This window comes from Scheffersomyces xylosifermentans, assembly GCF_036884685.1.
Source record: "Scheffersomyces xylosifermentans strain CBS 12540 chromosome Unknown RJT20scaffold_7, whole genome shotgun sequence".
Classification (NCBI taxonomy): domain Eukaryota; kingdom Fungi; phylum Ascomycota; class Pichiomycetes; order Serinales; family Debaryomycetaceae; genus Scheffersomyces; species Scheffersomyces xylosifermentans.
Window position 1 is genome coordinate 906,153 of NW_027042945.1, and position 21,860 is coordinate 928,012.

Genomic DNA, 21,860 nt, shown 5'->3' on the forward strand with positions numbered 1-21,860 from the left:
AGAAATCTAATTCACTTTATTCCTAGTGCTCTCAAACATAATAATCTCATCTCGATACTATAATAGATAAGGAACAAGCTTGTTGAATGCTTATTGCCCTTCTTGTTAATAGTTGCAAAATTAAAAAAAGCTAGCGCCGCCCGGTTTCGATCCGGGGACATCAGGGTTATGAGCCCTGCGCGCTTCCACTGCGCCACGGCGCTTTCTAGCTGTAATATTTAGTGCTAGAATTTATATCTTGATCAAATCTCACATGATAAACGCGTGACCGCAATATACCGAAACTTAGTGCAACACAATTACAATCACTCATTTTGCACCCTCCGCCGCTACAGGCATGGCAAGCCGACATGGAGGAAATCACGGTGAACACCTTCAAAGGTAGAAGCAGAGCACACCAATTGAGCTTAAGGAGGTGGCTTGTCCCAAAGGGATGGACCGCTGACCTCAATCTCTCCCCGGAAGTTGGGGGTCCCTTTTGGAAAATACTCAAGACCTTCAGACATTATTATCCATATGACCTGGAGGATATGCACCGTTTTAACTTAGGTCACACTCACCGTGACCAATCTAGAGACTCCAAATGTGACTTATGCTGCAAAACAATCTCTTCCAGGTATATTTTCCACCTCCATGAAGATTGCGGAGTGGTTAAACGACTCTGGAACATTTTTGGCCCACCACGTCCTCTCACCTGGCACACCTTAATTGCTAATACAGCAAATACTTTCTACGAAATGAAAAAGTTAAATAGATACCTAATTGCCCTTCTGAAGTTAACGGCAAGGCGACGATCTCGGGCGGTTGACATTTGCTTGACCGACGCTGAATTCAACACCTGGGTATCCTTTTTCAACTACAAATACTAAATCACCTACATCCTCTAATTTTTCATCAATTAAGATGAGATAATTGCTCCAAAGGGTTTTGGCATAGAGTTTTTACCCCCGGGTTTCTCTCTGCACTGATCACTATCACACTGTCTTTCTCTTATCTCTCTATTCGTTTAGTTAGTTAGAAATAAAGATATACCCCTTCAAAAAAAAAAAAAAACTCTGGCAAATGCAAAATAATTAGCAATGTCCATCTTCTACAGTACTTACGGATCATTTCAAATTAAACTTTAAACAGCGAGGAGGTTAAACATATTGAATAACAGGCTTTGTGAGCCTTCTAAGATTTCGAGTCTCAAATTGGTCTAAATTGTACAATAAGTCAACCTTTGTAGTTAACCGTGGGGGTAACGTTAAGAGGTGGTGTTTGAAGCGTACGTTATTTAAGGTTAAATGGAAAAATCGTGGAATCAATACTATTATAAGGATTTTATGCCGATTGGTTGAGTTCTGAAGAAGCAGCAGCATTGACCGATCCCTTGAGTGGGACGAAGAAACTTCAACCATGAGGACACCCTCGGATCGTCCGTTCCAAAATTAATTACTGACTGGGTGCAATATATCCTGGGAGAAAATATTTGGATTACGGGCTTGATATCATCGCTTGCACCAAGACTTTGCCAGGGAATATCGGAGAAATGCGATCGGCCCCGAAGAATGCGAATGTCAAAATGCGAAGGTCACAGCCCAGAAAAAGAAAAAATTCCGAATATACAAATTCGTCTTGACGTCTAAACGCTTTTACCTCAGAATGACGCAATGGTATACAGTACTGTAAGTTTTGGGCACCAAAAAGAAACGAAGATCCTGTACCTAATATTGGTTGCAAACTTTATATGCTCTAAGTAATGATTACCATCAAATTAAGTAAATACCCAGTGGTAACACACTCCTCACAAGAACAACCTTTGGACCACGGCGGCCATAATGTATTTCTTCATTCGTCTGGAATTTTAGGGGGGTACCCACTTGAGGTGGAGGCCAAAGAGCACAAAGAAATCTAAAAGATATCAACCATCAAGTTCTATGCAATTTCGGCCAGGATATTTTATGTTAGTATTGTCCTTAAAGTCCACGACTGTGCGATCTTTGTGTATTCCAATCTATGATTTGTAGTTGCGATGAGAACAATACTCTATGGAATCATCCTTTGAATATATTTACATTTTATAGTTGGACGCTTTTATTATTCACTCTTGAAAACATAGGTTCATAATTATTAATAAGAAAGTAAGAAAAACAAAAAATGTGAACGAATAAACATAACACAACTCCTTGAATTACTAACAGTAACATCAGGTACATCCATTTGCTCTGTTACTCAAACAAATGTCAAGCGAAGTGTTGGCATAAGCAACACCGAAAATTTCACAGCTCAAACCTCCTCTAACACATTGGTTAATACACCAGCCAGCTTTACCAGAGAGAAAATCACCATTCAAGGGATAAGTCAAACTCCATGAAATACAGCATTTTCCAATACAGTATGACCTTGGCTCTTGATACACGTCGCCACGGTGATTATTCTCAAGATCATTGACCAAGTTCTGACAATCACCGGTGTTCGGAGCATGTCTATCATCGCAACCAGTGGAATCTCTTTTTAAAACGGTAGCCTTAGAGCAGACTTCAATTGGGAAGTTCTTGTAGAACAATGACAATTCTGAGTTTCTGGAACTTGCCGCCAATAAAGATGTATCATTGAGGTTATTAAATGCCAAAAAATCGCAAACCTCGTCTTTAAAATCTGCGGTGTAACTGAGTTCTACCATTTTATCTTGCGCATTAAAGGCGATATAGTTGTATAAGAACAATCTATCACCGGTTGCATCGAGTGATTCTGCTTTTCCAAGTAATGTTTGCAATTTTTGCAACTTATGGAAAGAATCGTACAGATAAAAGGAGAAGTCCTTGAAATAAGCATCATATACTCCCCTTTTACTGTTACCTACTGAAGCAGGTTCAATGGAAATAGTTCCGTTACCAGCAGTGTATACCGCTTCCTTCAAGATGAACGATTTGAGTTCATCTTCATACGCAACTTGGATGCTTGCGGCGTTGGCAATGCCGAGGAAAGCAAGGTGAATAAGGCATAGAGTGGAGATCCAGTTCATTTTTGTAATATAAATCTGAGGTGTTATGATCATGTCACATCAATCAATCTTGTTTCTGCGATGTTGCTTGCTTGAGTATTTATATTTTCCAGATATAGGCCCACATTTGAAATTTTAACTAAATAAATCAAGGGATCGGTCAATGCTGCCGCTTCTTCAGAACTCAACCAATCGGCATAAAATCCTTATAATAGTATTGATTCCACGATTTTTCCATTTAACCTTAAATAACGTACGCTTCAAACACCACCTCTTAACTTTACCCCCACGGTTAACTACAAAGGTTGACTTATTGTACAATGTAGACCAATTTGAGACTCGAAATCTTAACAGGCTCACAAAGCAACTGCTGTTATGCTATATGTTTAACCGCCTCGCTGTTTAATGTTTAATTTGAAATTGATGCCAGGATTCGTCTGGAATTTTAGGGGGGTACCCACTTGAGGTGGAGGCCAAAGAGCACAAAGAAATCTAAAAGCTATCAACCATCAAGTTCTATGCAATCATATATGACATCGTGGGTAGCCTGAAATAGATGACACGTACTTCAATATGCGAGCAGATTAGTTCTTAAATAGATTCTTTTCTTTCTACTTGGCCCTTAGCTAATGAAGTGCCACTATCATCACTACCACCATGAAATTTGCAGTTCTCTTATATATTACTTCAACCCTTTATTCAGTCAACGCTGTTATGACAACCTCCTATTCTGAAGCCTTAAGGATGTTCACTAATGGAACAGCATCTTTTGCTAAGAATTCGGGAGCTGTCAGAGTCGGTTCGAGAGATGCACCTCGTGATGGTATTACACCATATTTTCTTCCATTGAATTTCTACCTGTTTGAAAATTTCTCGAAGTTACAAGCAATGTCTTCTATCTTGACTGCTGCCGTTGAAGCCAAGGCGACAGGTGACATATTATACTTGTACAACTATATCGCATATGATGGGGAAGATGCTCATATGGGCTTGAGCAATTACACTTCAGATTTTAGAGACGAAGTCTGCCTATTTTTGAAGACTTACCAGTCAAACTCAACATTAGAATTGTCAGATACTACTGCAGATTCTACCCTATCCATTTACTATAGAGATTTCCCAGTTGGGGATTGCAAGGGGGATAACGGGAATAACTTTGGTTCTCGGGGAGTTAGAATTTAATTTGAACTTTCAGACGAGGCTAACTAAACATTTATATTCTATCTTATTTTCTTCAAATATTTGTTAAATTTATATTTTCCAATAAAACCATAACATGTATTTTCCAGATAACTATCTGACGAACGGTCACAATTAGATACCTCGATTACAAATAGATTCTCAGGTAATCTTCTTTTTTCTAATATTTAATATGTGAAATGAAATTTTAGTTGAAGCTTGATGAGAACAATATTGCCACAAGATTAATGGTACATGAGAGTAACTCGTATTCGATCCATAACTCTAAATGCTCGTACTCGGCGACTATGACAATTTATAATAAGTAGGTGGCAACACAGATAACTCTGATCTTATGGATCAAGTGAGAGGGGTCGCCTTATCTAAGCGTAAGGATCGAAGAAGCTCTGCAATTTAGTATTTCTGAATAGACGCATTCCGGCAGTACTCCCACCCGTGAAATCGGATTGAGCTCTTGTTTTGATGCATTTCCTTTCAACGAATGCAAACCCTCTGGACGAAAAAAGGAGAAAAGTAAAGCTTGCAATAGCATACAACATTCCAACAAATAAATCTACACGCCAATGATGATCCAAATAGATTGTTGCCCACCACTGTAACATCAAGTAGATAAGAGAAGCAACCTTAAGTATTGTGGTACGCGAATAATGAGATACGAACAAGAATATCATGACGGCCATTGCTGAATGTAATGATGGTAATGCTCCAAATACAATCGGAGATATATGAAACCCAGCTGTATTTATATGTGTACCCATTATCATGTCAATTCTAATAAGTCCAGCTGCAAAACCAGGCATATCGTAATCAGGAATAGTATCTTTGCCGTAGAAATGAATATACCAAGGAGGCACGTTTGGAAATATCAAATGAGTAAGTACACCTCCTATATTTTGGATACCAAGACCCGTTGAAAATAAACCAAGAGCTCCTGCCGGCTGAAATAAATACAACCAGATAGCTGTAAAGATTGGTGCTAAGAGATGACAAACAACATACAAGAACCAGGCTAGTATATCCTTTGAGACTGAAATGGGATCCTTAGCCCAATCGACAAAGTTCAATATAAACCATGAATTAGCTGCTAGAATTGGTGGTGCAAGATACCAGCAATTTAATGGCCTTGGCCAGGGATCTTCAAGTCTTACTGCTGATCTGTTAGCATTACTGAGCTGCCCAAGAGCTGATTCTGTATTCAGAAGTTCAATGAAGTTGGGGGGCAATGGGTCATCTAGCACTGGAGGTAAGAGCTCGCTCACCAAGACGCTATCCATAGGAATATTGAATAACTGTAGTTCTAACTCATCTTCATTGGGAAGTTGATTGTTTATGTGATTGGATCCCCCATTCGAACCTGGAATGTTGTTGATTCGATAACCAAAGTGAATTAAAGATCCACACAGCGTGACTAACAACAATAAAAAAGTTACAGCATATGTAGGATGGTCAAAGATATCAAATATGTATTCATCTAGTGTCATAGCGAACTTGACATGGATAGGTGGCCGAAGCTCATTGGGAAGTAAACCAGCATTCTTGAATATCATCAACCAGACGAGGACGGGTAAAAAATTAATGAAGAAATTAAAAGCGAATTGAAAGATGTTTCTGCCATTTAAGACAGATGACGCTATTTGTCTTACGCATCGGCAAATGGTCATGAGAGGTCTCACAATATGGTGTTTCATTTTGCCTAAGTTATGATAAAAGATGAGTTTGTATCAATTACTTTACTACGATAGTATGACCATCTTATGTCTAAAAAAGTAGGTAAGCTCTTCTTGCTAGACAAAAAGTATGAGGGTACCACGATTCAAGTGGAACCATTGACCAGGACACCCTGTTTATATTACTTTAGTTCAATTAAGTATACCTCATTGTTTGTGGAATTCGTTTCTGAAAGAACAACCGGGCCGTGAAGTTAAATTCTTACAAAATGCCTAATTGGGATGTGGAATAGGACTACATAACCAGCCAACTTTATTAAGACACTAAAGTTAAGTAATTTTGCAGAATCCTTATAAATATGAAATTTGCAACGATTAATTTATGTAACAAGGTAGTCACCTAATACATACTCAACTATGAAGGTGGGGAGTTGCATTATGAAGATGCTTTATCGCAAAGTTTGTACATTTAGGTGACCAATTCACACGACTTTGGGTGTTGCTATATATAGTGATGTTCTCCGTCTGCTTCACCTTTTGTTTCTGTGTATTTCCTTAGGCTAAATTATCAATATGAAAACAACATCCATCTTCTTTCTCATCTTTTTCCTGCTAGTTCTGGTATACGCTCAGAATGGACGTGGATACCAGGAAGCAATGTTCTTATTTACTAAGGGCTATACTTCATTTGGCAACCATTCTGGTATCATCGAAATACCTTCTGAATCTTTTGATACAAAACCTTTTGAATCTCCATACTTTAAAGAAGTGAACTTCTATCTGTATGACAGTAACATAAAGTTGATCGCCTTGAAAGCAATCTTGCGAGCTGCAACGGCCGTCAATGCTACAGGTGATATTCTTTATTTGTACAACTACATAGTCTTCAATGGTCAACTGGATTGCATGACTTTGGATTACTCTTCCGAATTCTCAAAGGAGGTTTGTTACTACTTGAATGCGGCGAAATCTCTTTCTATCAAAGAGTTACAGGCAAGCACCACAGATAAGTTGTTAGCTGCGTTCTACAAAGACTTCCCTGTAGAAAAATGTCGCCTTTCAAAGGGAGCAAATGGAATGCCTCTGGCAAATGCAAAATAATTAGCAATGTCCATCTTCTTCAGTACTTACGGATCATTTCAAATTAAACATTAAACAGCGAGGCGGTTAAACATATAGCATAACAGCAGTTGCTTTGTGAGCCTGTTAAGATTTCGAGTCTCAAATTGGTCTACATTGTACAATAAGTCAACCTTTGTAGTTAACCGTGGGGGTAACGTTAAGAGGTGGTGTTTGAAGCGTACGTTATTTAAGGTTAAATGGAAAAATCGTGGAATCAATACTATTATAAGGATTTTATGCCGATTGGTTGAGTTCTGAAGAAGCAGCAGCATTGACCGATCCCTTGAGTGGGACGAAGAAACTTCAACCATGAGGACACCCTCGGATCGTCCGTTCCAAAATTAATTACTGACTGGGTGCAATATATCCTGGGAGAAAATATTTGGATTACGGGCTTGATATCATCGCTTGCACCAAGACTTTGCCAGGGAATATCGGAGAAATGCGATCGGCCCCGAAGAATGCGAATGTCAAAATGCGAAGGTCACAGCCCAGAAAAAGAAAAAATTCCGAATATACAAATTCGTCTTGACGTCTAAACGCTTTTACCTCAGAATGACGCAATGGTATACAGTACTGTAAGTTTTGGGCACCAAAAAGAAACGAAGATCCTGTACCTAATATTGGTTGCAAACTTTATATGCTCTAAGTAATGATTACCATCAAATTAAGTAAATACCCAGTGGTAACACACTCCTCACAAGAACAACCTTTGGACCACGGCGGCCATAATGTATTTCTTCATTCGTCTGGAATTTTAGGGGGGTACCCACTTGAGGTGGAGGCCAAAGAGCACAAAGAAATCTAAAAGATATCAACCATCAAGTTCTATGCAATTTCGGCCAGGATATTTTATGTTAGTATTGTCCTTAAAGTCCACGACTGTGCGATCTTTGTGTATTCCAATCTATGATTTGTAGTTGCGATGAGAACAATACTCTATGGAATCATCCTTTGAATATATTTACATTTTATAGTTGGACGCTTTTATTATTCACTCTTGAAAACATAGGTTCATAATTAATAAGAAAGTAAGAAAAACAAAAAATGTGAACGAATAAACATAACACAACTCCTTGAATTACTAACAGTAACATCAGGTACATCCATTTGCTCTGTTACTCAAACAAATGTCAAGCGAAGTGTTGGCATAAGCAACACCGAAAATTTCACAGCTCAAACCTCCTCTAACACATTGGTTAATACACCAGCCAGCTTTACCAGAGAGAAAATCACCATTCAAGGGATAAGTCAAACTCCATGAAATACAGCATTTTCCAATACAGTATGACCTTGGCTCTTGATACACGTCGCCACGGTGATTATTCTCAAGATCATTGACCAAGTTCTGACAATCACCGGTGTTCGGAGCATGTCTATCATCGCAACCAGTGGAATCTCTTTTTAAAACGGTAGCCTTAGAGCAGACTTCAATTGGGAAGTTCTTGTAGAACAATGACAATTCTGAGTTTCTGGAACTTGCCGCCAATAAAGATGTATCATTGAGGTTATTAAATGCCAAAAAATCGCAAACCTCGTCTTTAAAATCTGCGGTGTAACTGAGTTCTACCATTTTATCTTGCGCATTAAAGGCGATATAGTTGTATAAGAACAATCTATCACCGGTTGCATCGAGTGATTCTGCTTTTCCAAGTAATGTTTGCAATTTTTGCAACTTATGGAAAGAATCGTACAGATAAAAGGAGAAGTCCTTGAAATAAGCATCATATACTCCCCTTTTACTGTTACCTACTGAAGCAGGTTCAATGGAAATAGTTCCGTTACCAGCAGTGTATACCGCTTCCTTCAAGATGAACGATTTGAGTTCATCTTCATACGCAACTTGGATGCTTGCGGCGTTGGCAATGCCGAGGAAAGCAAGGTGAATAAGGCATAGAGTGGAGATCCAGTTCATTTTTGTAATATAAATCTGAGGTGTTATGATCATGTCACATCAATCAATCTTGTTTCTGCGATGTTGCTTGCTTGAGTATTTATATTTTCCAGATATAGGCCCACATTTGAAATTTTAACTAAATAAATCAAGGGATCGGTCAATGCTGCCGCTTCTTCAGAACTCAACCAATCGGCATAAAATCCTTATAATAGTATTGATTCCACGATTTTTCCATTTAACCTTAAATAACGTACGCTTCAAACACCACCTCTTAACTTTACCCCCACGGTTAACTACAAAGGTTGACTTATTGTACAATGTAGACCAATTTGAGACTCGAAATCTTAACAGGCTCACAAAGCAACTGCTGTTATGCTATATGTTTAACCGCCTCGCTGTTTAATGTTTAATTTGAAATTGATGCCAGGATTCGTCTGGAATTTTAGGGGGGTACCCACTTGAGGTGGAGGCCAAAGAGCACAAAGAAATCTAAAAGCTATCAACCATCAAGTTCTATGCAATTTCGGCCAAGATATTTTATGTTAGTATTGTCCTTAAAGTCCACGACTGTGCGATCTTTGTGTATTCCAATCTATGATTTGTAGTTGCGATGAGAACAATACTCTATGGAATCATCCTTTGAATATATTTACATTTTATAGTTGGACGCTTTTATTATTCACTCTTGAAAACATAGGTTCATAATTATTAATAAGAAAGTAAGAAAAACAAAAAATGTGAACGAATAAACATAACACAACTCCTTGAATTACTAACAGTAACATCAGGTACATCCATTTGCTCTGTTACTCAAACAAATGTCAAGCGAAGTGTTGGCATAAGCAACACCGAAAATTTCACAGCTCAAACCTCCTCTAACACATTGGTTAATACACCAGCCAGCTTTACCAGAGAGAAAATCACCATTCAAGGGATAAGTCAAACTCCATGAAATACAGCATTTTCCAATACAGTATGACCTTGGCTCTTGAAACACGTCGCCACGGTGATTATTCTCAAGATCATTGACCAAGTTCTGACAATCACCGGTGTTCGGAGCATGTCTATCATCGCAACCAGTGGAATCTCTTTTTAAAACGGTAGCCTTAGAGCAGACTTCAATTGGGAAGTTCTTGTAGAACAATGACAATTCTGAGTTTCTGGAACTTGCCGCCAATAAAGATGTATCATTGAGGTTATTAAATGCCAAAAAATCGCAAACCTCGTCTTTAAAATCTGCGGTGTAACTGAGTTCTACCATTTTATCTTGCGCATTAAAGGCGATATAGTTGTATAAGAACAATCTATCACCGGTTGCATCGAGTGATTCTGCTTTTCCAAGTAATGTTTGCAATTTTTGCAACTTATGGAAAGAATCGTACAGATAAAAGGAGAAGTCCTTGAAATAAGCATCATATACTCCCCTTTTACTGTTACCTACTGAAGCAGGTTCAATGGAAATAGTTCCGTTACCAGCAGTGTATACCGCTTCCTTCAAGATGAACGATTTGAGTTCATCTTCATACGCAACTTGGATGCTTGCGGCGTTGGCAATGCCGAGGAAAGCAAGGTGAATAAGGCATAGAGTGGAGATCCAGTTCATTTTTGTAATATAAATCTGAGGTGTTATGATCATGTCACATCAATCAATCTTGTTTCTGCGATGTTGCTTGCTTGAGTATTTATATTTTCCAGATATAGGCCCACATTTGAAATTTTAACTAAATAAATCAAGGGATCGGTCAATGCTGCCGCTTCTTCAGAACTCAACCAATCGGCATAAAATCCTTATAATAGTATTGATTCCACGATTTTTCCATTTAACCTTAAATAACGTACGCTTCAAACACCACCTCTTAACTTTACCCCCACGGTTAACTACAAAGGTTGACTTATTGTACAATGTAGACCAATTTGAGACTCGAAATCTTAACAGGCTCACAAAGCAACTGCTGTTATGCTATATGTTTAACCGCCTCGCTGTTTAATGTTTAATTTGAAATTGATGCCAGGATTCGTCTGGAATTTTAGGGGGGTACCCACTTGAGGTGGAGGCCAAAGAGCACAAAGAAATCTAAAAGCTATCAACCATCAAGTTCTATGCAATTTCGGCCAAGATATTTTATGTTAGTATTGTCCTTAAAGTCCACGACTGTGCGATCTTTGTGTATTCCAATCTATGATTTGTAGTTGCGATGAGAACAATACTCTATGGAATCATCCTTTGAATATATTTACATTTTATAGTTGGACGCTTTTATTATTCACTCTTGAAAACATAGGTTCATAATTATTAATAAGAAAGTAAGAAAAACAAAAAATGTGAACGAATAAACATAACACAACTCCTTGAATTACTAACAGTAACATCAGGTACATCCATTTGCTCTGTTACTCAAACAAATGTCAAGCGAAGTGTTGGCATAAGCAACACCGAAAATTTCACAGCTCAAACCTCCTCTAACACATTGGTTAATACACCAGCCAGCTTTACCAGAGAGAAAATCACCATTCAAGGGATAAGTCAAACTCCATGAAATACAGCATTTTCCAATACAGTATGACCTTGGCTCTTGAAACACGTCGCCACGGTGATTATTCTCAAGATCATTGACCAAGTTCTGACAATCACCGGTGTTCGGAGCATGTCTATCATCGCAACCAGTGGAATCTCTTTTTAAAACGGTAGCCTTAGAGCAGACTTCAATTGGGAAGTTCTTGTAGAACAATGACAATTCTGAGTTTCTGGAACTTGCCGCCAATAAAGATGTATCATTGAGGTTATTAAATGCCAAAAAATCGCAAACCTCGTCTTTAAAATCTGCGGTGTAACTGAGTTCTACCATTTTATCTTGCGCATTAAAGGCGATATAGTTGTATAAGAACAATCTATCACCGGTTGCATCGAGTGATTCTGCTTTTCCAAGTAATGTTTGCAATTTTTGCAACTTATGGAAAGAATCGTACAGATAAAAGGAGAAGTCCTTGAAATAAGCATCATATACTCCCCTTTTACTGTTACCTACTGAAGCAGGTTCAATGGAAATAGTTCCGTTACCAGCAGTGTATACCGCTTCCTTCAAGATGAACGATTTGAGTTCATCTTCATACGCAACTTGGATGCTTGCGGCGTTGGCAATGCCGAGGAAAGCAAGGTGAATAAGGCATAGAGTGGAGATCCAGTTCATTTTTGTAATATAAATCTGAGGTGTTATGATCATGTCACATCAATCAATCTTGTTTCTGCGATGTTGCTTGCTTGAGTATTTATATTTTCCAGATATAGGCCCACATTTGAAATTTTAACTAAATAAATCAAGGGATCGGTCAATGCTGCCGCTTCTTCAGAACTCAACCAATCGGCATAAAATCCTTATAATAGTATTGATTCCACGATTTTTCCATTTAACCTTAAATAACGTACGCTTCAAACACCACCTCTTAACTTTACCCCCACGGTTAACTACAAAGGTTGACTTATTGTACAATGTAGACCAATTTGAGACTCGAAATCTTAACAGGCTCACAAAGCAACTGCTGTTATGCTATATGTTTAACCGCCTCGCTGTTTAATGTTTAATTTGAAATTGATGCCAGGATTCGTCTGGAATTTTAGGGGGGTACCCACTTGAGGTGGAGGCCAAAGAGCACAAAGAAATCTAAAAGCTATCAACCATCAAGTTCTATGCAATTTCGGCCAAGATATTTTATGTTAGTATTGTCCTTAAAGTCCACGACTGTGCGATCTTTGTGTATTCCAATCTATGATTTGTAGTTGCGATGAGAACAATACTCTATGGAATCATCCTTTGAATATATTTACATTTTATAGTTGGACGCTTTTATTATTCACTCTTGAAAACATAGGTTCATAATTATTAATAAGAAAGTAAGAAAAACAAAAAATGTGAACGAATAAACATAACACAACTCCTTGAATTACTAACAGTAACATCAGGTACATCCATTTGCTCTGTTACTCAAACAAATGTCAAGCGAAGTGTTGGCATAAGCAACACCGAAAATTTCACAGCTCAAACCTCCTCTAACACATTGGTTAATACACCAGCCAGCTTTACCAGAGAGAAAATCACCATTCAAGGGATAAGTCAAACTCCATGAAATACAGCATTTTCCAATACAGTATGACCTTGGCTCTTGATACACGTCGCCACGGTGATTATTCTCAAGATCATTGACCAAGTTCTGACAATCACCGGTGTTCGGAGCATGTCTATCATCGCAACCAGTGGAATCTCTTTTTAAAACGGTAGCCTTAGAGCAGACTTCAATTGGGAAGTTCTTGTAGAACAATGACAATTCTGAGTTTCTGGAACTTGCCGCCAATAAAGATGTATCATTGAGGTTATTAAATGCCAAAAAATCGCAAACCTCGTCTTTAAAATCTGCGGTGTAACTGAGTTCTACCATTTTATCTTGCGCATTAAAGGCGATATAGTTGTATAAGAACAATCTATCACCGGTTGCATCGAGTGATTCTGCTTTTCCAAGTAATGTTTGCAATTTTTGCAACTTATGGAAAGAATCGTACAGATAAAAGGAGAAGTCCTTGAAATAAGCATCATATACTCCCCTTTTACTGTTACCTACTGAAGCAGGTTCAATGGAAATAGTTCCGTTACCAGCAGTGTATACCGCTTCCTTCAAGATGAACGATTTGAGTTCATCTTCATACGCAACTTGGATGCTTGCGGCGTTGGCAATGCCGAGGAAAGCAAGGTGAATAAGGCATAGAGTGGAGATCCAGTTCATTTTTGTAATATAAATCTGAGGTGTTATGATCATGTCACATCAATCAATCTTGTTTCTGCGATGTTGCTTGCTTGAGTATTTATATTTTCCAGATATAGGCCCACATTTGAAATTTTAACTAAATAAATCAAGGGATCGGTCAATGCTGCCGCTTCTTCAGAACTCAACCAATCGGCATAAAATCCTTATAATAGTATTGATTCCACGATTTTTCCATTTAACCTTAAATAACGTACGCTTCAAACACCACCTCTTAACTTTACCCCCACGGTTAACTACAAAGGTTGACTTATTGTACAATGTAGACCAATTTGAGACTCGAAATCTTAACAGGCTCACAAAGCAACTGCTGTTATGCTATATGTTTAACCGCCTCGCTGTTTAATGTTTAATTTGAAATTGATGCCAGGATTCGTCTGGAATTTTAGGGGGGTACCCACTTGAGGTGGAGGCCAAAGAGCACAAAGAAATCTAAAAGCTATCAACCATCAAGTTCTATGCAATCATATATGACATCGTGGGTAGCCTGAAATAGATGACACGTACTTCAATATGCGAGCAGATTAGTTCTTAAATAGATTCTTTTCTTTCTACTTGGCCCTTAGCTAATGAAGTGCCACTATCATCACTACCACCATGAAATTTGCAGTTCTCTTATATATTACTTCAACCCTTTATTCAGTCAACGCTGTTATGACAACCTCCTATTCTGAAGCCTTAAGGATGTTCACTAATGGAACAGCATCTTTTGCTAAGAATTCGGGAGCTGTCAGAGTCGGTTCGAGAGATGCACCTCGTGATGGTATTACACCATATTTTCTTCCATTGAATTTCTACCTGTTTGAAAATTTCTCGAAGTTACAAGCAATGTCTTCTATCTTGACTGCTGCCGTTGAAGCCAAGGCGACAGGTGACATATTATACTTGTACAACTATATCGCATATGATGGGGAAGATGCTCATATGGGCTTGAGCAATTACACTTCAGATTTTAGAGACGAAGTCTGCCTATTTTTGAAGACTTACCAGTCAAACTCAACATTAGAATTGTCAGATACTACTGCAGATTCTACCCTATCCATTTACTATAGAGATTTCCCAGTTGGGGATTGCAAGGGGGATAACGGGAATAACTTTGGTTCTCGGGGAGTTAGAATTTAATTTGAACTTTCAGACGAGGCTAACTAAACATTTATATTCTATCTTATTTTCTTCAAATATTTGTTAAATTTATATTTTCCAATAAAACCATAACATGTATTTTCCAGATAACTATCTGACGAACGGTCACAATTAGATACCTCGATTACAAATAGATTCTCAGGTAATCTTCTTTTTTCTAATATTTAATATGTGAAATGAAATTTTAGTTGAAGCTTGATGAGAACAATATTGCCACAAGATTAATGGTACATGAGAATAACTCGTATTCGATCCATAACTCTAAATGCTCGTACTCGGCGACTATGACAATTTATAATAAGTAGGTGGCAACACAGATAACTCTGATCTTATGGATCAAGTGAGAGGGGTCGCCTTATCTAAGCGTAAGGATCGAAGAAGCTCTGCAATTTAGTATTTCTGAATAGACGCATTCCGGCAGTACTCCCACCCGTGAAATCGGATTGAGCTCTTGTTTTGATGCATTTCCTTTCAACGAATGCAAACCCTCTGGACGAAAAAAGGAGAAAAGTAAAGCTTGCAATAGCATACAACATTCCAACAAATAAATCTACACGCCAATGATGATCCAAATAGATTGTTGCCCACCACTGTAACATCAAGTAGATAAGAGAAGCAACCTTAAGTATTGTGGTACGCGAATAATGAGATACGAACAAGAATATCATGACGGCCATTGCTGAATGTAATGATGGTAATGCTCCAAATACAATCGGAGATATATGAAACCCAGCTGTATTTATATGTGTACCCATTATCATGTCAATTCTAATAAGTCCAGCTGCAAAACCAGGCATATCGTAATCAGGAATAGTATCTTTGCCGTAGAAATGAATATACCAAGGAGGCACGTTTGGAAATATCAAATGAGTAAGTACACCTCCTATATTTTGGATACCAAGACCCGTTGAAAATAAACCAAGAGCTCCTGCCGGCTGAAATAAATACAACCAGATAGCTGTAAAGATTGGTGCTAAGAGATGACAAACAACATACAAGAACCAGGCTAGTATATCCTTTGAGACTGAAATGGGATCCTTAGCCCAATCGACAAAGTTCAATATAAACCATGAATTAGCTGCTAGAATTGGTGGTGCAAGATACCAGCAATTTAATGGCCTTGGCCAGGGATCTTCAAGTCTTACTGCTGATCTGTTAGCATTACTGAGCTGCCCAAGAGCTGATTCTGTATTCAGAAGTTCAATGAAGTTGGGGGGCAATGGGTCATCTAGCACTGGAGGTAAGAGCTCGCTCACCAAGACGCTATCCATAGGAATATTGAATAACTGTAGTTCTAACTCATCTTCATTGGGAAGTTGATTGTTTATGTGATTGGATCCCCCATTCGAACCTGGAATGTTGTTGATTCGATAACCAAAGTGAATTAAAGATCCACACAGCGTGACTAACAACAATAAAAAAGTTACAGCATATGTAGGATGGTCAAAGATATCAAATATGTATTCATCTAGTGTCATAGCGAACTTGACATGGATAGGTGGCCGAAGCTCATTGGGAAGTAAACCAGCATTCTTGAATATCATCAACCAGACGAGGACGGGTAAAAAATTAATGAAGAAATTAAAAGCGAATTGAAAGATGTTTCTGCCATTTAAGACAGATGACGCTATTTGTCTTACGCATCGGCAAATGGTCATGAGAGGTCTCACAATATGGTGTTTCATTTTGCCTAAGTTATGATAAAAGATGAGTTTGTATCAATTACTTTACTACGATAGTATGACCATCTTATGTCTAAAAAAGTAGGTAAGCTCTTCTTGCTAGACAAAAAGTATGAGGGTACCACGATTCAAGTGGAACCATTGACCAGGACACCCTGTTTATATTACTTTAGTTCAATTAAGTATACCTCATTGTTTGTGGAATTCGTTTCTGAAAGAACAACCGGGCCGTGAAGTTAAATTCTTACAAAATGCCTAATTGGGATGTGGAATAGGACTACATAACCAGCCAACTTTATTAAGACACTAAAGTTAAGTAATTTTGCAGAATCCTTATAAATATGAAATTTGCAACGATTAATTTATGTAACAAGGTAGTCACCTAATACATACTCAACTATGAAGGTGGGGAGTTGCATTATGAAGATGCTTTATCGCAAAGTTTGTACATTTAGGTGACCAATTCACACGACTTTGGGTGTTGCTATATATAGTGATGTTCTCCGTCTGCTTCACCTTTTGTTTCTGTGTATTTCCTTAGGCTAAATTATCAATATGAAAACAACATCCATCTTCTTTCTCATCTTTTTCCTGCTAGTTCTGGTATACGCTCAGAATGGACGTGGATACCAGGAAGCAATGTTCTTATTTACTAAGGGCTATACTTCATTTGGCAACCATTCTGGTATCATCGAAATACCTTCTGAATCTTTTGATACAAAACCTTTTGAATCTCCATACTTTAAAGAAGTGAACTTCTATCTGTATGACAGTAACATAAAGTTGATCGCCTTGAAAGCAATCTTGCGAGCTGCAACGGCCGTCAATGCTACAGGTGATATTCTTTATTTGTACAACTACATAGTCTTCAATGGTCAACTGGATTGCATGACTTTGGATTACTCTTCCGAATTCTCAAAGGAGGTTTGTTACTACTTGAATGCGGCGAAATCTCTTTCTATCAAAGAGTTACAGGCAAGCACCACAGATAAGTTGTTAGCTGCGTTCTACAAAGACTTCCCTGTAGAAAAATGTCGCCTTTCAAAGGGAGCAAATGGAATGCCTCTGGCAAATGCAAAATAATTAGCAATGTCCATCTTCTTCAGTACTTACGGATCATTTCAAATTAAACATTAAACAGCGAGGCGGTTAAACATATAGCATAACAGCAGTTGCTTTGTGAGCCTGTTAAGATTTCGAGTCTCAAATTGGTCTACATTGTACAATAAGTCAACCTTTGTAGTTAACCGTGGGGGTAAAGTTAAGAGGTGGTGTTTGAAGCGTACGTTATTTAAGGTTAAATGGAAAAATCGTGGAATCAATACTATTATAAGGATTTTATGCCGATTGGTTGAGTTCTGAAGAAGCAGCAGCATTGACCGATCCCTTGAGTGGGACGAAGAAACTTCAACCATGAGGACACCCTCGGATCGTCCGTTCCAAAATTAATTACTAACTGGGTGCAATATATCCTGGGAGAAAATATTTGGATTACGGGCTTGATATCATCGCTTGCACCAAGACGTTGCCAGGGAATATCGGAGAAATGCGATCGGCCCCGAAGAATGCGAATGTCAAAATGCGAAGGTCACAGCCCAGAAAAAGAAAAAATGCCGAATATACAAATTCGTCTTGACGTCTAAACGCTTTTACCTCAGAATGACGCAATGGTATACAGTACTGTAAGTTTTGGGCACCAAAAAGAAACGAAGATCCTGTACCTAATATTGGTTGCAAACTTTATATGCTCTAAGTAATGATTACCATCAAATTAAGTAAATACCCAGTGGTAACACACTCCTCACAAGAACAACCTTTGGACCACGGCGGCCATAATGTATTTCTTCATTCGTCTGGAATTTTAGGGGGGTACCCACTTGAGGTGGAGGCCAAAGAGCACAAAGAAATCTAAAAGCTATCAACCATCAAGTTCTATGCAATTTCGGCCAGGATATTTTATGTTAGTATTGTCCTTAAAGTCCACGACTGTGCGATCTTTGTGTATTCCAATCTATGATTTGTAGTTGCGATGAGAACAATACTCTATGGAATCATCCTTTGAATATATTTACATTTTATAGTTGGACGCTTTTATTATTCACTCTTGAAAACATAGGTTCATAATTATTAATAAGAAAGTAAGAAAAACAAAAAATGTGAACGAATAAACATAACACAACTCCTTGAATTACTAACAGTAACATCAGGTACATCCATTTGCTCTGTTACTCAAACAAATGTCAAGCGAAGTGTTGGCATAAGCAACACCGAAAATTTCACAGCTCAAACCTCCTCTAACACATTGGTTAATACACCAGCCAGCTTTACCAGAGAGAAAATCACCATTCAGTGGTATGGTATATTTCACCTACAGTTGTCCCGTTTGCTTTAACATAGATACATATATCTTATATTGTATATCTTTTAATGTTAGAATGACATGGAGTTCCATAGATTCTACATAGGCATTATTAAGTATTTCGATCAATGTATAAATAACATGGAGTTTAGCATAAATAAAATAGAGTAACGTAAATAATATGGAGTTTAACATACTACTACCATACATAGACATAGTTAGACATTTCTTCTAATGTAGAATAACATAGACTTCAACATAACTACCATACTTAAGAATTTCCAGCTCCTATGCTCGGAAGTCTCATTAAGTATAGTACTATACCGACCTGATCCCATATAAAATGTCCCAACGTCATAAAAATATATTCACGTGACAAGACATACCCGGTTCTTACTTCTTAAATATCGAACAAGCTCCTACGATGTTAGCTCTGTATGTTGTGCTTCTTAGTCTCTAGTTACTGTCTTATGGACTCTTTCGGTATTTAGTGTTCTATTGGGCGATAATTGAATACCTGAAAAGACGGATATAGTGGAGAAAGCCATTGGAGTATAGAAAATCTTAAAGCGTTGGATCTTATGGAGAAACATAATTTGATTTAATTTAGACCCTTTGCAAATAAAGAGACAAGATATTTGCTTGTTCATATTTAAAGAAATTAGGAACTGGTAGTAATCCAGTTTGCAGTAGTAGTGAATAAATTGGATCGCTTGTCTATATACTTATAATGCATTTCTTGAAGAGTATAAATTCAAAGCATAGGCATTAAAGAAAAGAACCCTTACCCCAGAAAGTCATAATTGCATACAAAATGAATTACTACTATGGCAAAGATTTCCATGAAACAGCACTCGACAAACTTGTCAGATTTGGTCAATGAGTATATCCTAAAAGAGAAGAGAAAGCTAAGGAGGGAAAGAGCCTGGGACAAGAACCCTTAAGAGTAGTTCTTGATGAACGCAATCCTCCTAAACGTCTCCAAGAGACAGCGGACTGGATTCAGAAGTATTTAGATGAATATTTCTTCTGGGAAGGGGAATACACCATCGAGCAGCTAAAAGTGGCAATGAGAGGGACTTCTATTGCGTGGAATTTTAAGAAACAACAAATCCAGGAAAGCTGTTACTATGAAGAAGAGCTTATTGCAGAACTTGAAGACGATCGGAAGCGTTTTATTGCTTACGAAAGGGAATTGATCAAAATGGAAAAGATAAATGCTTACAGGGGAAGAGTTAACATATCGGTTAATCCACTCAAGCAGATCATTGTTATAATCAATACCACGGGGACTGGGGGTTTGCACATATCCTTTGAACATCTTCGTATCAATTTAACTGAAGCAAAACTCTATACTGCAATCAAGAACATCCTAAAACAGACGTTTTCAAAGGCAACTAAATTTAACTTTCAAGACTCAGATGACAAAGAATGCAGCATAAGCTTTTATATCAGGGAACTATACCCCATAAAATATGCAATTATAGAATTGTATGGGAAATTCGGCTTCAATAGTGATTCTTGATCGATTTCTTTTATGGCAATGCTCTTAAAAGATCAGACGAAATTTACTCAGTAGTGGATACCGTACCGACCAAATACCACAACATCTCTATAATGTCGCAGAGAGAGCTATCATAGAACGTGAATTACCTTACAAAATTCTTAAGTTTACACGCCCCTTCAAGTGAAGAAAAATAGTTGCAATTTCAGGAGGTATTTACTTCTTGAGTTCACAGATAATATAACTCCAGCTTTCAGTGGATTCACCTTGGATTCTCATAAGGTTAGGATTGTGTCCAATTTGATTCATTGTACTCACTGTAATGTCAGTGACCATTCTCGTTTTAACTGTAAAATTGCTCCATGTATCACCTGTAGACACCGAGGTTACTCCACGAAAAAGATTGACCATACGTGCCCACAGCATGGTAGATGGGAACTGGAACAATTAAGAAAAGGGGTAAAGGAGCATTGATGAACTGATTCCATGGACGAATCAGCGCATTAGAAACGGTTCATGTCCACATCGAAAACAGTACATTACATGAAGCATATTCTACCCGTGAGTATTATACAATAAAATAGCTTTCCAGATTGTAAATCAACTACTACAAAACCAAAACTCATTAAGATATAACTAAAGGGACACCGGAGACTCCTGGAGACTGCATTTATGAACATAAACACATCTCAGGGCTATAAAGATGTCACTTCAAGGCCTTCAAGAAGGCATTAGCACTAATCAGAAGTAGATACATCCATTTAAAAAAGAGAAGTACCATATTAGATACAACGGACCAAAAAAAAAAATAGAGTAAGCGGCAAAATAAACTGACTACTACGAAAGAACTTCCCTTTTGAAGGACTTTTTTTTCAAGAGATAGTTTACTGGTAAATATAACCCTTGGTATAACACTTCATATTTAGTTATTACATATATTGAAGAAATACTGTACCTCATAGAAGAGAAGTGAACCTGTAGTTGTGTGCAGGGTTTTTTTGGTGGTACATGGGACTCGCGCCTTCCCTGGATAACATCCGCATATCTTTTTCATAATATTCGTATTTTTTTAAATTAGGAGTTGTTCAAATTATGACATACACAGGTATTCCTAAAGGAGTGAACAGGTCTTGGCAAGTCACCCTGCCCAACCACAGAATTTCTTGGCTCGGAAATTCCTATTTAAACCCAAATCGTTGATCAAATTGCAACCTTAGGCTTTTATGCAGTGCATGGCAATAACTCATGTTGCGTATATAATGCATAATGTATACCTTCCAAAAACATATCATTTATTACAGTTAGCGGAGCTAGCCTGTCGCAAGTGCAATATGAGGGGTTAGGGAGAATTGTCATTACACAATGACCAACACTAGCGAAGGCATGCATTTCTGAGTGTTTGCAAGGCGACGGATTGTGGAGCCACCATTATCCTCGCACTACTTCCTGGCACACTTGAGGACTTCTTCAATTGTAGAAGTTATTGCT

At 38.0% G+C, this 21,860-nt stretch overlaps 12 protein-coding genes and 1 non-coding gene across 13 annotated transcripts; 5 read left to right on the top strand and 8 right to left on the bottom strand. All coding sequences in view use genetic code 12, as the record gives it.

Moving 5' to 3' along the window:
- Positions 1-131: 131 nt before the first annotated feature.
- Positions 132-203, bottom strand: RJT20DRAFT_t146. The gene has a single exon. It is a non-coding gene; the product is annotated as a tRNA-Met (tRNA).
- An 81-nt stretch (positions 204-284) lies between these two features.
- RJT20DRAFT_58674 (uncharacterized protein) lies at positions 285-1,004 on the top strand. The gene has a single exon (XM_064920856.1). The coding sequence runs from the start codon at positions 351-353 to the stop codon at positions 867-869; it is 519 nt and encodes a 172-aa protein (XP_064772555.1). The 5' UTR covers positions 285-350; the 3' UTR covers positions 870-1,004.
- An 828-nt stretch (positions 1,005-1,832) lies between these two features.
- On the bottom strand, positions 1,833-3,054 carry RJT20DRAFT_130602 (uncharacterized protein). The gene has a single exon (XM_064917786.1). The coding sequence runs from the start codon at positions 3,038-3,040 to the stop codon at positions 2,189-2,191; it is 852 nt and encodes a 283-aa protein (XP_064772556.1). The 5' UTR covers positions 3,041-3,054; the 3' UTR covers positions 1,833-2,188.
- Positions 3,055-3,341: 287 nt separating this feature from the next.
- Positions 3,342-4,358, top strand: RJT20DRAFT_58708 (uncharacterized protein). Its single transcript, XM_064920860.1, has one exon. The coding sequence runs from the start codon at positions 3,644-3,646 to the stop codon at positions 4,166-4,168; it is 525 nt and encodes a 174-aa protein (XP_064772557.1). The 5' UTR covers positions 3,342-3,643; the 3' UTR covers positions 4,169-4,358.
- Positions 4,359-4,548: 190 nt separating this feature from the next.
- RJT20DRAFT_136824 (phosphatase PAP2 family protein) lies at positions 4,549-5,874 on the bottom strand (the record flags this gene model as incomplete). The annotated part of the gene is made up of 1 exon (XM_064918511.1): positions 4,549-5,874. The coding sequence occupies one exon, from the start codon at positions 5,872-5,874 to the stop codon at positions 4,549-4,551; it is 1,326 nt and encodes a 441-aa protein (XP_064772558.1).
- A 276-nt stretch (positions 5,875-6,150) lies between these two features.
- RJT20DRAFT_58679 (uncharacterized protein) lies at positions 6,151-6,979 on the top strand. The gene has a single exon (XM_064920857.1). It carries the CDS (start codon positions 6,427-6,429, stop codon positions 6,952-6,954), a length of 528 nt encoding a protein of 175 aa, XP_064772559.1. The 5' UTR covers positions 6,151-6,426; the 3' UTR covers positions 6,955-6,979.
- A 1,092-nt stretch (positions 6,980-8,071) lies between these two features.
- On the bottom strand, positions 8,072-8,890 carry RJT20DRAFT_99160 (uncharacterized protein; the record flags this gene model as incomplete). The annotated part of the gene is made up of 1 exon (XM_064921758.1): positions 8,072-8,890. One exon carries the CDS (start codon positions 8,888-8,890, stop codon positions 8,072-8,074), a length of 819 nt encoding a protein of 272 aa, XP_064772560.1.
- Positions 8,891-9,656: 766 nt separating this feature from the next.
- Positions 9,657-10,475, bottom strand: RJT20DRAFT_99159 (uncharacterized protein; the record flags this gene model as incomplete). Its single annotated transcript, XM_064921757.1, has 1 exon — positions 9,657-10,475. One exon carries the CDS (start codon positions 10,473-10,475, stop codon positions 9,657-9,659), a length of 819 nt encoding a protein of 272 aa, XP_064772561.1.
- Positions 10,476-11,241: 766 nt separating this feature from the next.
- Positions 11,242-12,060, bottom strand: RJT20DRAFT_136828 (uncharacterized protein; the record flags this gene model as incomplete). The annotated part of the gene is made up of 1 exon (XM_064918512.1): positions 11,242-12,060. One exon carries the CDS (start codon positions 12,058-12,060, stop codon positions 11,242-11,244), a length of 819 nt encoding a protein of 272 aa, XP_064772562.1.
- A 766-nt stretch (positions 12,061-12,826) lies between these two features.
- RJT20DRAFT_136829 (uncharacterized protein) lies at positions 12,827-13,645 on the bottom strand (the record flags this gene model as incomplete). The annotated part of the gene is made up of 1 exon (XM_064918513.1): positions 12,827-13,645. The coding sequence occupies one exon, from the start codon at positions 13,643-13,645 to the stop codon at positions 12,827-12,829; it is 819 nt and encodes a 272-aa protein (XP_064772563.1).
- Positions 13,646-14,281: 636 nt separating this feature from the next.
- On the top strand, positions 14,282-14,806 carry RJT20DRAFT_136830 (uncharacterized protein; the record flags this gene model as incomplete). The annotated part of the gene is made up of 1 exon (XM_064918514.1): positions 14,282-14,806. The coding sequence occupies one exon, from the start codon at positions 14,282-14,284 to the stop codon at positions 14,804-14,806; it is 525 nt and encodes a 174-aa protein (XP_064772564.1).
- A 190-nt stretch (positions 14,807-14,996) lies between these two features.
- On the bottom strand, positions 14,997-16,788 carry RJT20DRAFT_58689 (phosphatase PAP2 family protein). The gene has a single exon (XM_064920858.1). The coding sequence runs from the start codon at positions 16,510-16,512 to the stop codon at positions 15,187-15,189; it is 1,326 nt and encodes a 441-aa protein (XP_064772565.1). The 5' UTR covers positions 16,513-16,788; the 3' UTR covers positions 14,997-15,186.
- Positions 16,789-16,903: 115 nt separating this feature from the next.
- Positions 16,904-17,928, top strand: RJT20DRAFT_58715 (uncharacterized protein). The gene has a single exon (XM_064920861.1). It carries the CDS (start codon positions 17,065-17,067, stop codon positions 17,590-17,592), a length of 528 nt encoding a protein of 175 aa, XP_064772566.1. The 5' UTR covers positions 16,904-17,064; the 3' UTR covers positions 17,593-17,928.
- Positions 17,929-21,860: the final 3,932 nt, after the last annotated feature.